General features: G+C 41.8%; 1 protein-coding gene across 1 annotated transcript in view; it reads right to left on the reverse strand.

Annotated features, from left to right (window-relative positions):
- Nucleotides 1–15,540, reverse strand: part of cntf (ciliary neurotrophic factor) — a 17,628-nt gene extending 2,088 nt beyond the window's left edge. Inside the window, exons 1-3 of the mRNA XM_072678593.1 lie at nucleotides 15,239–15,540; nucleotides 8,216–8,509; nucleotides 1–4,327 (exon numbers count right to left, since the gene is read on the reverse strand). The exon at nucleotides 1–4,327 is cut by the window's left edge and continues 2,088 nt beyond it. Of these exons, the coding sequence (XP_072534694.1) occupies nucleotides 4,151–4,327; nucleotides 8,216–8,509; nucleotides 15,239–15,334 (567 nt within the window). The 5' untranslated portion in view covers nucleotides 15,335–15,540 and the 3' untranslated portion in view covers nucleotides 1–4,150. The remainder of the gene's footprint in view (nucleotides 4,328–8,215; nucleotides 8,510–15,238) is intronic.
- Between the last annotated feature and the right edge of the window lie 1,765 nt (nucleotides 15,541–17,305).

The following is a 17,305-nucleotide window of genomic DNA, read 5'->3' on the forward strand; positions in this document are numbered from 1 at the left end:
ATGAGCAGGTGTCCCAATACTTTTGTACTTTTGTCATCTACTTCTACTTGTACAATACAATGAAATTCATCTCTCTGGTGAAAGAAAAAGGGTCAACCATGCTGCAGCACCCCTGGAGTAATGGTTACTGGCCTAGCATCAGACAGATGTTAACTGAACTCCAGAAGAGCAGGTTAGGTAATGCTACACTACTGTACTTCACTTTACTGCATACATGTTATATTTAATGCTGATGGGTTCATTCCCAATATCTACATTTTAGAAACGCTTATGTATCGGTCATTAGCCCACCATTCCCAAATCAGTGCTCCCCTACAGTTATATCATAAATGTACAGTGTGGTTATGTAAATGGTTAATTTATGAAACCCAGGTTTAGTACAGTTAGCAGTAAAACACAGTATAATGCACTGAAACATTCCTCATATTTAGGGTAAAACTGCCCTAATGTCAGTCCCATAAATACAGTGTCCTCCAGTATTACTGGCACCTTCCATAAATACAAGCAAAACGCAACCAAAATTATATCGGGCAAAATATCAGAAAAGATCAATATTCTGTCTATCTGAAGGATACACAAACCAAACCCATCAGTACCATTCAGACAGAACTGGTTTTGCATGGGGAGGCAAAAAAAAAAAACCTCAGTATAAATTAGAGATGGGAGGGGCGTTCAGCAGTCCAACAAGCCCGAACATGTCGCTTAACTGTAATTTCTTTAACGCTAACTCTACCTACCAGCTTTCAGTGATGTAGTGTGTCATTAGCACTGGCATTAGGCTAAGCAGTGTCAGCCAGCAGCTTTTTTTTTCTTTTTTTTTTACACGATTTAATAATAATCTGAAATCTGAAACACAGAGAATGCCAGTAAATATGCTAACCCTAACCCCTTTCAAAAGCAGCATGTAAAGATCAACCAATCAGCCGCAACGTTAAAACCACACGCCTAATGTAGTGTATGTCATGTGCCACCAGAACAGCTTGAGACATGACCTCTACAAGAACTCTGAAGGTGTCTTATCAGATCTTATCAGCAGATCCTTAAAATCCTGCAAGTTGTGAGGTGGGCGGGGCCTCCATGAGCATCAATGATCCTTAGATGTCCATGACCCCTGTCGCTGGTTCACTGGTTGTCCTTCCTTGAAGCACTTTGGATAGGCAGTGACCACTGCATACTGGGAACACCCAATAAGACCTGCTTGCTGATGTTCTGGAGATGTTTTGGGACTCAGTCATTGTCTAGAACATCACGCTTGTCCATTTTTCCTGCTTCAGCACCTTCAGCACCTTCAAGATCTGACAGTTCTTCACTCGCTACCTAATATGTAGATCCACCCTCGACAGACAGGAGCCACTGCAACCAGATCATCAGTGTTATTCACTTCACGTGGCAGTGGTTTTAATGTTATGGCAAACTGCAACCACGTGCCAGATTACTGAGCTGCTGAATTCTCTCATAAATTATGCAAATATCACTGTTTGGATCATATATACTGTCCCCAGAGATTTTGATTGGTTCTGCCGCTGAGTTAGACCACACCCCCGGCTAAACTGAAGATTTGATTGGATCTGATGCTGCATTTGCCCCCACCCTTCTCTCCCGTCCAGGTGAAATGAACATTCGGCTCTGTTGCTGCATTTAAAATCCATCTGCACATCTTACACAAGATTAAAACAGCGATAATAATGACAGTAGCCGTCTCATGCTGTAAATCTAACCAGGTCTGTACAGACAGTCCCAAAGGTAATGGTTACCATGGTGGTGGATGTGTGATGATGTGTGATGAAGTGTCGGTATTAATCCCAAATGCCCTGAAGGTCTTCAAACAGCTCACCAGGATTTATTAAAGGAAGGTATAACACTGGGTCACGTTTGATCTTCCAGTAGGACAGTGATCCAAACCTCTGAATACGCGAAAATCTATTCACCGAGTACAGAGTCAAGCTTTTGCAGTTACAATCCCAGTAGGCAGAGCTGACGATAAGGGACCACTGATGAGGCAGAAGTTAGAATGAAAGATCTGGAGAGGTTTTGGATTTAGGAATGGTCTCAGTCCCATTTCTGTGGGTCTCCTAAAATCACCATAAACCATCTAAATTCCATTTAAATAAACCATTTAAATATGCTAATAAAGGCTTCCTTATTTCATAATTTTACAGCACTGATCTGAAGTCAGCGATCACCCCTCCCTTTATTTATTCATTTTAATTTTAAATTAAAATCCCCCCCAAAAAAAGTGTCCAAAAATTACATTTCAAAATACACAGAGGAGGGACCCCAACAACCCCCTGAAAAACCTGGTAGACCACCACCAGCACTACCTCCCATCAGATAAACAACATCTAACGCTTTCAGACAGAGGAGAGAATCCACCTCCACCCTTGCTTCTGATCTCAAAACGTCCACAGGTGTGTGCATCTATCCTTCCCCAGCGAGAAGACAACGACTCAACGCTGTGGGTCTGAAAGGATGTGGAGCTGATCAAGAAGCTCCTACTGAGAAAAGAAGCAAACAGACCAATCAAACAAAGAAGCTGCTGCTGCTCTCAGAACAATGGACAGGGTCCACTCCAGAGCCCAGACCTCTCTTCACTGGAAATGTTTGGGACAGCACGAATGCTAAGCAACAGAAACTGCACCTGAACTTTTGAGAGGGAACTTTGGAGGTGTGGAAAAACAAAAACGCACCACCACCATGTTTACCAGATCTTAGACTGGACTACACTGACTAGAAACACTGACGGTGAGTCTCCTGAAGAGGATGGAAGCTGCAGTAAAGGTATAGGTGACACTCTAAACACTCAAACATCTGATAATAGTTGAATAGATTTTTTTACCTTTTCTTTCCTAATGTTGAAACTGAAGAACAAACATGATCCGAAAATCTGAATCCCAGAAATTCAGACAATTTAGAAATTCCGATTTTTTTTTCAGCCCCCACAAGAAGACCATTTTGGCTAAATAAAGGGGTGGTCTCTGAGTTTTTCACAGCATCGCACTCTTAAAAATAAAAGCACTTCACATGGTTCTTTGACTGATGCCATAGAAGAACCACTTTGAGCTCCATGAAGATTCACTTTGATAAAATATTTGTGAGTGAACCTATTTGAAAAATCTTTACATCTTGATGTAAAGGATCTTTGTAAAGGAGGTTCTTTAAACCTTTAAAAGCTGCTTCATACACACACGTCTCCAAGTTTGACCACACCCTCCAGCTAAAATGTTGATTTTGATTGGTTAATCAGCCATTAAAGCAGCCTATTGCAAGAATTGGAGTTTCTTGCTCCTCGGCTCCCCCTACAGTCAAAACGGTAATTCGCGCTTTGATCCACTCCTAAAGGTCCGACACATGCTGTTAGTCCAGTAATTGATAGGAACTGATCAGGGTTCTAGCTTCGGTTTGGGTGAAGATGGCCTTTTTATTGCTGGTGCTACACAGAGGCCGCGTCTGTCGTGGTGGCACACTGTCCTAACTGTAAAAGGAGGTTGGCAGGTTCTGCAGTGTGGGGAAACCTCGCCCTTTAATAGAGGCGAGTATGCCCAATAATAAGTTTGCATGTCCAATGCAGCATCTAGTGTTGGAGACCTCTAAAGTTACATCTACAGTTACTGCCAGAACCTCCATGAAAATCTCCATTTCAGCCAGAGGGTGTGGTCAAACTAAAAGAGCTGTGTGAGATGAGTGTGAAGAACCTTTGAAGAAAAGTCTAGAGTTGTGTTGTTACCTGTTTAAAGGTTTTTCACACAGCTCTGTTACAAAGTCGATTGTTAATGGAACCAAAAGTGGTTCCTCTATAGCATTTCATAGTTTTTATATTCAATTATTTTTTCATTTTATTTCTGAGGAACAACAAAGAGGGTATATCAGAGCCGGTTCTACTCATATTTATCGAAGGTGCTCGTAAACCTGGACGCTGTCGTTCAGAAGATGCTCCTGAACAGAATACCATCATCTCTCTCTCTCTCCAGTTCCTTTAAATCCTTCCCTCTCTTTACCTGATGCTCCTCACGCCTTCTCAACACTTTACCTGCGCTTCTCTCTCGCGCTCTCTCGCTCTCTCTCTCTCTCTCTCTCTCTCTCTCTCTCTCTCTCTCACACACACACACACACATTTACAAACACACATTTTTTTTCTTTTTTACACAGATGCTCATTTCCTCAGTCTCCCCCTCTGTCTTCGTGCAGCTCTCCTCCTCCTCGGAGCTTTCTCCCCAGGCAGCGTCTGCAGAGCCTCTGAGGTCTGGCTGGACCAGTGCACTATATCCTGCAGCACCTGTAGGATCCACTTCTTCAGGGCAAAGGTGCCACCGTCCACCGAGTCCGGCACCTAATATAAACAAAACACACACACACACACACACACATATATATATATACAAAATACACTATATATCCAAATGTTTGTGGACCCTTCTAAGGAATGCATTCAGCTCACTCTATAGTTGCACCCATTGCTGACACAGAAGTGCAAATGCACACACAGCTTGTCTAGACCCTATACAGAAGAAGTACTGCCAATAGAATAGGACTCTCTGGAGCAGATCAACATCATGAACCTATTGGCTCCATGCTGCCTAATAAAGCCAGGCGTGGGCTAGAGGGGTATAAAGCCCCCCAGCATTGAGGAGCTGTGGAGCAGTGGAAGAACTGTGCTCTCTGGAATGATGGTGGTGGAGCTTCATCCTGGCCTAACTAAAGCTCTTGTCGCTGAATGCAATCAAATCCTCACAGCAATGCTTCTCCAGAATCTAGGAGAAAGCCTTCTCACCTGGACAGCATTTTTTGTGTGTCAATTAATCGTGTCACTGATTTGAGGTCATATCGTCCAGCACTAGTGTCATTTGTATCCAGGACAAATCTGGTGACTTTTAAGTGGGTTGACCACTTTTGCAAGATACTGCATGTGTGTAATTATACACGGATCAGCCAAAACATTATGACCCCCTCAGATGAAGGTAAGAGTGTTGATGTGCCTACAACTGACCAACATGTAGGTTTTTATTTTAAGAATTAATAAAGTTGTTTACTTAAGAAAAACATGTCGGCAACATCTTGCCCCAGATACTCAGAATAAAGACCCTTACTGTTACTTAGCAACCAGTGGTCAACAGCACCATATAGGTTGGGTTAAAATGTCCTGTTACCAGATAAAGTAACAACCTGCACACTCAGAACCAACTGTTTGTGTACATGTACAGCAGCGTGCAAAAGTGTGTGCACCCCTGTTCAAATGACACATTGTGTTGATGTTCTGAGTGTAAATATGTAAATAAATCCTCTACAGGAAACAGAAATATGAAATATTTTCTGCATATTTTAAACACAGTTAATAATTATTTATGAATGAATATATGATATTAAATGTGCCGGAATCTTTGCACACAGCTTTTACACTTTAATCTTTACAATATGATCAATTCAGTAAATAAACAGTAACTGTATATGAACAGGTACAGACGTGTGTCTCTGTAGAAGACCTGACTTACCTACACTATACTTGGAATTTGGCCAGGGGTGCACAAACCACTGAACTGCATGACATTGTATATTAGCTTCACCCACCTCACATTTACAGCCATTGGCCATTTTATTCGAAACACCTCCAACATAAGTGCAGGTGTGCAACTACATGAGTTCACAGATCAAACCTGTGCTCTTCTGACCAACAATAACTTTACAGACCCACAGCACATTCTGACCACTGACTTTATGTTTATTTGGATTTATTCTAAAATGTTATATAGAGTTAATTACAGGTAGACACTCTCACTGACCGCTGACTTGTTGTTTATTAGGGTTTATTCTAATGTTATATAGAGTTAATTACAGGTAGATACTCTCACTGACCACTGACTTTATGTTTATTTGGGTTTATTCTAATGTTATATAGAGTTAATCACAGGTAGACACTCACTGACCACTGACTTGTTGTTTATTAGGGTTTATTCTAATGTTATATAGAGTTAATTACAGGTAGACACTCTCACTGACCACTGACTTGTTGTTTATTAGGGTTTATTCTAATGTTATATAGAGTTAATTACAGGTAGACACTCTCACTGACCACTGACTTGTTGTTTATTAGGGTTTATTCTAATGTTATATAGAGTTAATTACAGGTAGATACTCTCACTGACCACTGACTTTATGTTTATTTGGGTTTATTCTAATGTTATATAGAGTTAATCACAGGTAGACACTCACTGACCACTGACTTGTTGTTTATTAGGGTTTATTCTAATGTTATATAGAGTTAATTACAGGTAGACACTCTCACTGACCACTGACTTTATGTTTATTTGTGTTTATTCTAGTGTTATATAGAGTTAATTACAGGTAGTCACTCTCACTGACCACTGACTTTATGTTTATTTGGGTTTATTCTAATGTTATATAGAGTTAATTACAGGTAGACACTCTCACTGACCACTGACTTGTTGTTTATTAGGGTTTATTCTAATGTTATATAGAGTTAATTACAGGTAGACACTCTCACTGACCACTGACTTGTTGTTTATTAGGGTTTATTCTAATGTTATATAGAGTTAATTACAGGTAGACACTCTTACTGACCGCTGACATTTTGTTTATTTGGGTTTGTTCTAATGTTATATAGAGTTAATCACAGGTAGACGCTCTCACTGACCACTGATTTTATGTTTATTTGGGTTTATTCTAATGTTATATAGAGTTAATTACAGGTAGACACTCTCACTGACCACTGACTTTATGTTTATTTGGGTTTATTCTAATGTTATATAGAGTTAATTACAGATAGACACTCTCACTGACCACTGATTTTATGTTTATATGGGTTTATTCTAATGTTATATAGAGTTAATTACAGGTAGACACTCTCACTGACCACTGACTTTATGTTTATTTGGGTTTATTCTAATGTTATACAGAGTTAATTACAGGTAGACACTCTCACTGACCACTGACTTTATGTTTATTTGGGTTTATTCTAATGTTATATAGAGTTAATTACAGGTAGACACTGTCTCTGCTGAGGTACAGTGTTTTAGGCAGCACTGTACCTGCTTTCAGCACCTCAGATTCATTTCCTGTGTAAGCCACATGCACTTCCACTCTTGTATCAAAACACAAACAGAAATGACGTTTGTCTGTTCAGTAGAAATGCAACCAGACGTGGAACTGAACGTCCCTCAGTCAGACACGCGGCTCTGGTGTTACTTCATGCCTTCTTAACAGACCACATTCAGAAATGCAGAACAGTGAGCTCAACCAAAATGATCATCTTCTCAGAATAGATCTTAATGCACTGTTTGTGCATCAAATAAAAATGCTGCAGACATCCCTCATCCCTCACACATTCCCCTTTATGTATTTATTAATCATAATTATCATTAATTATGTTCTTTTGGCTGGAAATGCTCGGCTGCAAGTGTTGGTTGTATCTAAATAAGATTACGCTGCACACTGTTGTTACTCACTGTGACCAACAGTATCCTCCAAGCTCATTTAACTGCCTTTATAATGATCATATAATTATCAGCCACAACAAGAAGAACCAAACTGTGATGTTCTAGACAATGACTGGGTCAGAACATCTTCAGAACTTCAAGCAAATCTTGTGAGGTGTCCCGGTATGCAGTGGTCAGCCCCTACCAAAAGTGCAACCAGCGACTGGGTCAGGGTCGCCTAAGGCTCACTGATGCTCATTAGGGTTTCATCCCACAACTTACAGGACTTACAGAATCTGCTGTAACATCTGAATGTGTCCAGATGTGTCCAGATACCACAGACACCAGAAAGGTCTTGTAAAGTCCACATGTCGACAGAGCCAAGTGACAGAGGTATTAGGCAGATGTGAGTGATTTTATATTAATCACTAGAGTGATTAATAATGTGTGCTCCAACCTCACCCTACTAAACTCCACCCATGCCTTTAAAACGACTGTACATAAGAATAGAAATAGTTCTTACACCATGCAATTATTATTTTAGTGTTTAATAAATACTGTCTTATTTTATTCAAAATATTATAATTATTACTATTATTGTTAATATTATTATTAATAAAGATGCTGAAATTTGTTTGTGCATGACCTTTTCAATAATATCCAAACTGAATGTATATATGTAGATATATAAATATATAAATATATAAATATAGTACCACTTGTGTCCACTAGGGGTCACAGCCACTGCCCAGCCGGTTCACTTGTCTCAGTAAAAGAAAGTAAAGTACCTCTGCAACACTGGCTGCACATTTCTTTCCGTCCACCAGGAGGCGCTCTGTGCTCAGCAGCAGGTGGCCCAGGCGGTCTTTGACGGTCCTGCGCTGGGCCCTGTACTCATCCTCCTCGGGGGCGAACTCCGCGTCCTCGCGCTTGATGGCTTCGTCCAGCAGGCGGCGACACTCAGACAGCGCAGCGTGCAGGAAGCAGAGCTTCTCCGCGGGGGAGAGCTGAGGACCCAGCGTGGGCAGGGTCACCAACTGACCACCAGGGGCAGCGAAGGACGGCAGAGACTCGCGCTCAGTCTGGGAGAGGAGGAAGAGGAGGAGGAGGAGGAGGAGGAAGAGGAGGAGAGAGAAAAAGTGGAGATGAGCACAAACACATACACCTGAGAGAGAGAGAGAGAGAGAGAGAGAGAGAGACTCTCTCTATCACACACTCATATATATGGACAAAAGTATTGGGACATCACTGTTTCTTCTGAAATCAAGCCCATTATAAGATTCTCCTGCTTCTGTTGGAGTAACTGTCTCTACTGTCCAGAGAAGAAGACTTTCTACTAGATTCTGGAGGAGGAGCATTGCTGTGAGGATTTGATTGCATTCAACAACAAGTGTGTTAGTGAGGTCAGGATGTCGGATAATCATCATCATCATCATCATCATCCCACCTCATTCCAAAAGCATCAAATGGAGCTCCACCATAATCACTCCAGAGAACACAGCTCCTCCACTGCTCCACAGCTCCTCAATGCTGGGGGGCTTTATACCCCTCTAGCCCACGCCTGGCATTATTAGGCAGCATGGAGCCAATAGGTGTATCAACTACTTTCTAATGTGATCCACTGCTGAGAGAAATGCTTTTTAATAATGTGATTAGGGGGCTAAAACTATTGCACAGTACTGTGTGTATATACACAAACATGTCAGAACATTATGACCACCCCTGGTTTGGAGCCCTGTGTAGTTCTCTGCTGCGGTCTCTCTTCACTGTAGCTTCCTGTAGCTGCTGCTGCCCAGGTCATCAGAATCAGACCCCTGACTCCCCCTGGTCTACAAAGCCAAGACTGGACCAGCCAGCCCCTCCGTACTTGATGGCGATGGTTAAAAGCCGATCAGCCCCAAGAGCCCTTCCAGCTTCAAGTACGGCTCGGCTCGACCCGCCATCCTTTAAGATCCACGGAAGACGAGCGTCCAGACTTTTTACTGTCCTGCACCGAAGTGGTGGAACGAGCTTCCCCTGGGTGTCCGAACAGCAGAGTCCAACACTCACTGTCCTCAAACCCAGACTGAAGACCCTCCTCTTCTGAGAGGACTTGGGTGTGTGGAGGACTGTGTCTCCAGACTGACGTCTGTGTTTAGTAGAGTCTAAGATTAGAGGGAAACTAGCTAAGGGCATTTTCGGAGTAAACAGTGAAGCACTTGAAGGAGGTCAAGTTGAGTGTCTCTGGAGTAAACCTGCACTACACAGTCCACTCACTCCAACCGCTGCTGCAGTTGCTGGACTGGTGTGTGCTCCAGCTCCAGCTCCTCGCTGATGTGGCCTCGGCGGAGCGCGAGTTAAATAGTAATTTCAACTGGTTATAAATCAAGAATTACAGCCTTTCCTGACGCGCCAACTAAACCGCCCAAACCCAAGCAGGACGGGCCTCCTCACCCCGGTCTCGATTATTCTGGAGGCGTCAGCCTTATCACATCACAGCAAGCATTTCCTGGCACTGTCGGCGCTCGTTTGCTCAGCGGGGCATGGGCTCAGAACTCTGCATCCTTCTGCAGCTTTGGCCTAATACCTACTGTGAGCAGTAAAACATCGGTTTACTTGAGCCGAGCTGCGGGCTGGAGAGGAGAGGTTTAAGCTAGAACAGAAAGGGACTTGACTTTAATACAGAGAGCTTTTAAACAGAACGCTTAAATCCAAAGTGCTGGTTGAAAAATGAAGCTCTGTTAATTAGCATTCATACACTGAGGATTCCCCCACTGCTCCCTCGAAGGGTCTTACTGAAATAAGCCCTGTTCTGAACAGCAAGCTGCTGTACTCACACCTGATCATACAAACTTACTGTACTCTCCCATTTACACGTGCAACCAACACCCAATTATATTTATATTTAGTTTTTTTTCTTTATTAGTACAGTAAGTTTATCATCCATATTTATTGTCTATACACCCAGTCTTGTGTTCTGTCCACTACTGTCCCACGCTTGACCCATTACAGCCCCACAGATTTAGCCCAACAGTGTCCGTTTGTACTGTACACCTCTACTAGTATAAGGCAATAATGCAAACCCTGTATCTTTAAAACTGCAGGACTTTACTTTAGGTCATTTTGGAGCATTTCTATTGGTCCATTCGTCAAAACGTTCTGATACAATAAAAAAGAACACAGGCCCACCAGAACATACGCAGTCAGACACAGTCATAGAATATTATGACCACCTATCTAATAGTGGGAATAACCAGGCTTGGCTTGGATGTCACTAGCGAGATGTCGTGATATGGACTGTATTAGAGTGATGGGAAGAGGTCACTATAGAGGTACTGTACCACTCGCCAGAGTCATTGCCCCCCCCCTCCTCTGGCATCAACGGCCTGTGGGGCACCACTGTACCACTCGCTGAAGTCAATGTCTCCCTCTGGCTTCAACGGCCCGTGGGGCGCCACTGTACCACTTGTCGGAGTCGTCGTACCCCTCTGGCATCAACGGCCTGTAGGGCACCACTGTTATAAGACATTCACCGTGGCAGCTCTAGCACATCCCAGGAAGTTTGCGGTTAACAAGATTCTACCATCCAAGGTGCGTCAGCCTAACAGCGGCACCTCACAAACCAACCAATCAACGCCAGCTAACTTCTATAGTGAACATCTTCCCTCACCTAATAAAGGGTCCATGCCATGATGTCTTGCTAGTGTCATATGATATACCCACTTTTAGGTAGGTGGTCAAAATAATCTGATAAGAGTATAGCTTTTATTAATTAAATAAACAGTTTATGCAAAGAATTTCTTTAGACACTATATGGACACTGCTGTTCAAAAGTTTGGAATCAATGTAATATAAAAACAGTTGGGTGGAAGAAGGTCCCACGCAGCTCCTTTTTCTTATTTCAGCAAAAATCATCAGCAGGAAGAAGATAAATACACAACAGAACATTTGAGATGTGCCCAGAATGGTAAACAGAGCTGTAAATAACTGTCAAAATCACTGGTTACATATTTTCTTAATACAATTAATACCCAGAATTCCTCATACCTCAAAAGTGACAATTACATTTGGAGACAGATAACATAATAACGCCCTATAAATCTTATAAAATGTATAACAGTATATTGTTTATCCCTGAATAACTGGTTGTTTTTGCCAAACACTTGAAATATTAATTAAAGAATCTTTTGTTGTTCAGTTCAAAGGATCTAACAGTGGACATTGCACATATAAAAAGTGCACAATGACTTATGAACAATAAGTATATTTGGCGCCAAAGACACGCATTCATTCTCAACATGTCATCCACGTCCACTCAGAAGACCCTGTTAGAGCCTCTGGAGACTGAGGTAATACGTTGCGTATTCTGCTTCGCCGTTGCTCTTTAGACTGTCTGGAACACCCGGTGCTCCAGCGGCTCTGCTATGTTACACGGGAGGTCATGCATTCCAGTAATAAGTTAACTCCCACTGCAGAGTCCAGAGTGTCTCTCGATTCAGGCTGCGTGAGAAGGACAAAGTACTAGCACTGCAACTATACTGGTACATACTGTGACTGTGATGGGCCTTGGGTATTAAATCTACTGTACTGTCTAAAGATGTACAGGTGAATCAACAATGTGACAGAATTAAAGACTGATCTGATGATCAGGATCAGATCACAATGAATAGCTGCTTAAAAAAAATACTCATGATTGCTACACCTGGTAGCACTGATTGGACTGACCAATACACAGAACAATGGGAATGTCTGAGGAGCTCAGTGCAGGTCTGAGAAAGATGATCATAGATCTACACAAGTCAAGAACGGCTCTTGCAGCCATTTCTGAATGACTGCAGATTCCATAATCATCAGTTAAGGTCTGGGGAAAGACCCAAACGGTCACCATCAGAGGAAACCACCAAGCCACAGGCCGGCCATGAACTGGAAAATGCTGGAACCCCAGTGTCACTCTCCACATCCACGCCAATTTTACATCACCATACACTGTTGGGCTACCGTCCAAAAAAGAAGCCCCAAAGGACTCTCTGGAGCAGATCAACATGAACCCATTGGCAGCATGTATAATGCCAGGCGTGGACTAGAGGGGTGCAAAGCCCCCCAGAGTCATTGAGGGGTGGAGCAGTGTTCTCTGGAGTGATTAATGGTGCTCCATCCAGTACTTTTGGGATACTGAGTTGGGGAGCTGGGGATGAGGTGGGGTGATGATCCTCCTACATCCTGACTTCACTAACGCTCTTGTCGCTGAATGCAATCAAACTCTTACAGCAATGCTCCTATCTAGTAGTAGAAGATAGACTTCCTTGGACAGTAGAGACAGTTACTCCAACAAAAGCATGGGAAACTCTTAATAGCCTTGATTTTTAGAAGAAATGATGAATAAACAGGTGTCCCAATACTTTTGTCCATATAGTGTATGTGAATTGTGCTTAAACACTGAGTCTGCGCCACAAAATTAGCAAGTTGTATTAAACTCTACCAATTCTGCCAACAAGCCTCAAATATTCACATAAATATTATTATTTCTTCTGAAGGTTTATTCGAAAATTCTGCATGTTGCTGTTTTAAGAGTGAGGTGGACCTGCAGGCTCGAGTGGCTCTGAGCAGGCAGAGCAGGGTGATCAGGGAAAAGCAGGGAAGCGTGGTGCAGGATAAGTCACTGATTAAGAATTTAGAGCCTCCTGATCAGGGGCTTGGTTACACACATGGGCGCCAATCTTCACCCCAAAGCACCAACCATTCGTTTGATGGAATAAATAATGTATATTATAAACATTATAGAACAGAACAGCTTACTGTTGACTGGTGTGAAATTTTAATGCGTGACTACAGGAATAAAATAATGTGAATATCAATATATTACTAAATACAATTCTGTGCAAAATTCTCAAAATGTCACAATAATTTATCAAAACTCAGCCATAAAGTGTCTACCTGCAAACAAAGTTAGTGAGAGTGTCTACCTCTGAAACTCTATATAACCTTAGAATAAACCCAAATAAACAAAGTCAGCGATCAGTGAGAGTGTCTACCTGTAAAACTCTATATAACATTAGAATAAACCCAAATAAACATAAAGTTAGTGAGTGTGTCTACCTGAAAAACTAAATAATAAAAAAAATAATACTATAATAAACCAAAATAAACAAAGTCAGCGGTCGAGGAGATTGTCTACCTGTAAAACTCTATATAACATTAAAATAAACCCAAATAAACATTGTCAGAGAGTGTGTCTACCTGCAAAGTTCTACATAATGTTAGAATAAACCCAAACAAACAGTCAGTTGTTAGTGAATGTCTACCTGTAGAACTCTATAACAGTAGAATAAACCCAAATAGACATAAGGTTAGTGAGAGTGTCTACCCGTTAAACTCTATATAACATTAGAATAAACCCAAACAGACATAGTTAGTGAGTGTGTCTACCTGTAAAACTTTATATAACATTAAAATAAACCCAAATAGACATAAGGTCAGTGGTCAGTGAGAGTGTCTACCTGTAATTAACTCTATATAACATTAGAATAAACCCAAATAAACAAAGTCAGTGGTCAGTGAGAGCGTCTACCTGTAATTAACTCTATATAACATTAGAATAAACCCAAATAAACATAAAGTCAGTGGTCAGTGGGAGTGTCTACCTGTAATTAACTCTATATAACATTAGAATAAACCCAAATAAACATAAAGTCAGTGATCAGTGGGAGTGTCTACCTGTAATTAACTCTATATAACATTAGAATAAACCCAAATAAACATAAAGTCAGTGGTCAGTGAGAGCGTCTATCTGTAATTAACTCTATATAACATTAGAATAAACCCAAATAAACAAAAAGTCAGTGATCAGTGGGAGTGTCTACCTGTAATTAACTCTATATAACATTAGAATAAACCCAAATAAACAAAGTCAGTGGTCAGTGAGAGTGTCTACCTGTAAAGCTCAACAATTTTAATATATTAACCATATTACTATTGATCACAAGCAAAAACTGCATAGTTTGTGTTTAAAACCTAAACCAGCACCACACCAGCACACACCAGTTTAGACCAGCATGCAATTCATGCTGGTTTACACAGTTTTCTTCAGCTGGGTATTTTGAGAATATCTAAATATAGTGTTTTATGTTTCGAGCCCTGTCTGGACCCAACTTACAGATCCAGGTCTAAATCTTTCCACTAGCCCAGAGCTACATTCCAGGCCGCTCCCTCTCCTGGCTGCCTCTGCAGTGAAGATCAGCTCTCTGCTGGCTTTCAGGGAACAGGGAACAGGGAACAGGGGGGTGAATTGTTATCGAACTATCCGCTGTCATCACCAGAGCACTCGCCTTCAGGAGCTGAAGGTGGGCAGAACTTTGGAGAGCTTTGTGTTCGGAGAGCTTTATTCACACACATTCCCTTCAGCCACTCACACTCCGCTCCGAACACCAACAAGGACCCACACACACGTCCTACAGCTCCTCTGCTGAGAGCTCTGAGAGATGCTGGATGGACTAAGAAGTTCCACTGCAGCCCTTCAGGGAACTCAGGTCACGGGTTTATTTTTGGAGGCACCTCTACCTCACTGAATGAGCATCCCCTCAGTGCAGAATGGAGTTCAGGCTGCTGAACACACCTCTGTCTGAAGCTGGTTCAGGCCAAGAAACACCAAGTTTGGTCAGAGATCCTTTCCATCTGCACAGACCCCACTTCTCCAAAGTCTCCAGATCTGCTGCTGCTGCTGCTCCACCACAATAATAACAATAATAATAACAATAACAATAATAATAATAATAACTCAGCTGACCTCCACACACTTCACATCCAGCAACAGTAGTAGTTAAAAGTGAACTTACGTATAACTGCAGAAGATGGGTGCACTCATCATGCAGTAGCCGGGCAATAGCTGCTGCTTTCCCAGCCTGGCCCCCAGACCCCTGCCTGCCAGCCATCTACTGTTCAGTGTTTCGACTAATTCAAACAGCTCAGGTTAACTTAGCCTCTCACAGCTGAAAGGCATTGTTACTGGTTCCCATTACTCTCCCTGGCGTCCCACACTGGGCGGTGCTCTCCGGTCAGCACTGGGGTTAATGATTTAGGCAGTCTACGTCTGTTTATCCTGACTTCCAGCAGCTGAAGTATCGCAGCGTGATCTGCTCCAGCCCTTAGAAAGCAGCACTGGAAGCCTGGAGGCGGGACTCCTCAGGATTTACAGCCGGACCAAGAATGAGCAAACGGTTCTTTTGAAGCGGGTTGATTCACTGAATCATTTCAATCGAGTACAACCGAATCAAACTTTTTCGAAGCATCTAAAAAGACCCATGCCATTAAAATATGTCTAATAATACAAACCTTGTAAAACATTTATTATCACCTGCACCAAAAATGAAAAAAGAAGTGAATCATTTCGTTGAATCATTTAAACCGATTCACACGCGATTCAAAACTTTTTGTAGCCTCTATTTTTTATCTATTTCATTAATATAGGGTGAACATATTTATCTTAATACAATATCTTCTTATATCTGTACTAACAATCGAGGTATAGATCTTTTAAACCAGTTTTTTTAAGTGAGTCATTCAAACCGATTCAGTCCAGCTGAATCAAACTTTTTGTAGAGTCAACTACACGTCAGTATTTTTGATATAAGCTTAAAAAAAGGAAAAAGCTTACCTTATTAAACATCCTTCTCACATCTGTATTAAAAATTAGGGTATTGTTCTTTTGAGAAAATGTTCTGTTCAGAGAATCGTTCAAACCGATTCACAACACAACAGAGCAGAACACCACTAAATTTGTGTAGCATCTACAAAAGGACCCTCTCATTATTATATGCTAAACAAACATAAATTAATAAAAATATTTAAGGTGGGTGAAATTCTTTCTTTCACAGCGGTTTGTTTTCGTGAATCATTCGAATCGGTTCACTTTTCCACCCGAGTCATACTCTTATGCATCTATAAAGTCAGCGTGTCAATTTTACATCATGATTAAACAATGTTAGCCAAATCAGATATTCTTCAGAAATACTGATGAATCTGTCCAAACGATTCGCTGAACCAAACTGATTCAAAGGAAAGATTCATTCAGTACTGAAGTGCATCACTATTCCAGTGTTAACTTGCCTGCTTTAAGCCCTGTTCCATTACTTCATTAACTGAAGTGAAGATGGTCACATGAACCCTCAAAGGAGCAAGAGATCAAAGTAACCACACTGTCGACGTCAGCCAGCTTTCTAGACTAGACAACCCTCATGTGCACCGATCAGCCATAACATTAAAACCACTGACAGCTGAAGTGAACAACACTGATGATCTGGGTCCAGTGGGTCCTGTCAGGCAGTGAGTGAACAGCCAGTTCTTGAAGATGATGAAGGTGATGAAGGTGATGAGACAGGAAAAATGGACAAGCGTAAGAACCTGAGACACTTTGACAAGAAGAACCAAGCTGTGATGTTCTAGACAATGACTGAGTCCCAAAACATCTCCAGAACATCAGCAAGTGGGTCTTGTGGGGGTGTTCCTGGTATGCACGGGTCAGTACCTACCAAAAGTGCTGCATGCAAGGACAAACCAGATGACAGGGTCATGATGCTCATGGGGACCCCACTTCACTTCACCAACTTACAGGATCTGCTGGTAACGCCTGAAGGTGTGCAGATAGCACAGAGGTGACACCTTCAGAGATGCCTTGATAGGTCATAGCTGTTTTGGCGGGATGAGGGTGACCTACATGGTTAGGCAGGTGGTTTTAATGTTATGGTAGATCGGTGTGTAAGTATATTTCTGTATACGAGTTTTTGAAGGAACTCAAATTCACAGAGAATTTCTTCCAAATTTCAGAGAAATGTAAGAGCGGGGGGCTTCTGGCTTCAGTGGCTTCTGCTTGTGGTAGGAAGCCAGACCCCCTCTGATGAGTGAAG

This window comes from Salminus brasiliensis, chromosome 4 (assembly GCF_030463535.1).
Source record: "Salminus brasiliensis chromosome 4, fSalBra1.hap2, whole genome shotgun sequence".
Taxonomy (NCBI): Eukaryota; Metazoa; Chordata; class Actinopteri; order Characiformes; family Bryconidae; genus Salminus; species Salminus brasiliensis.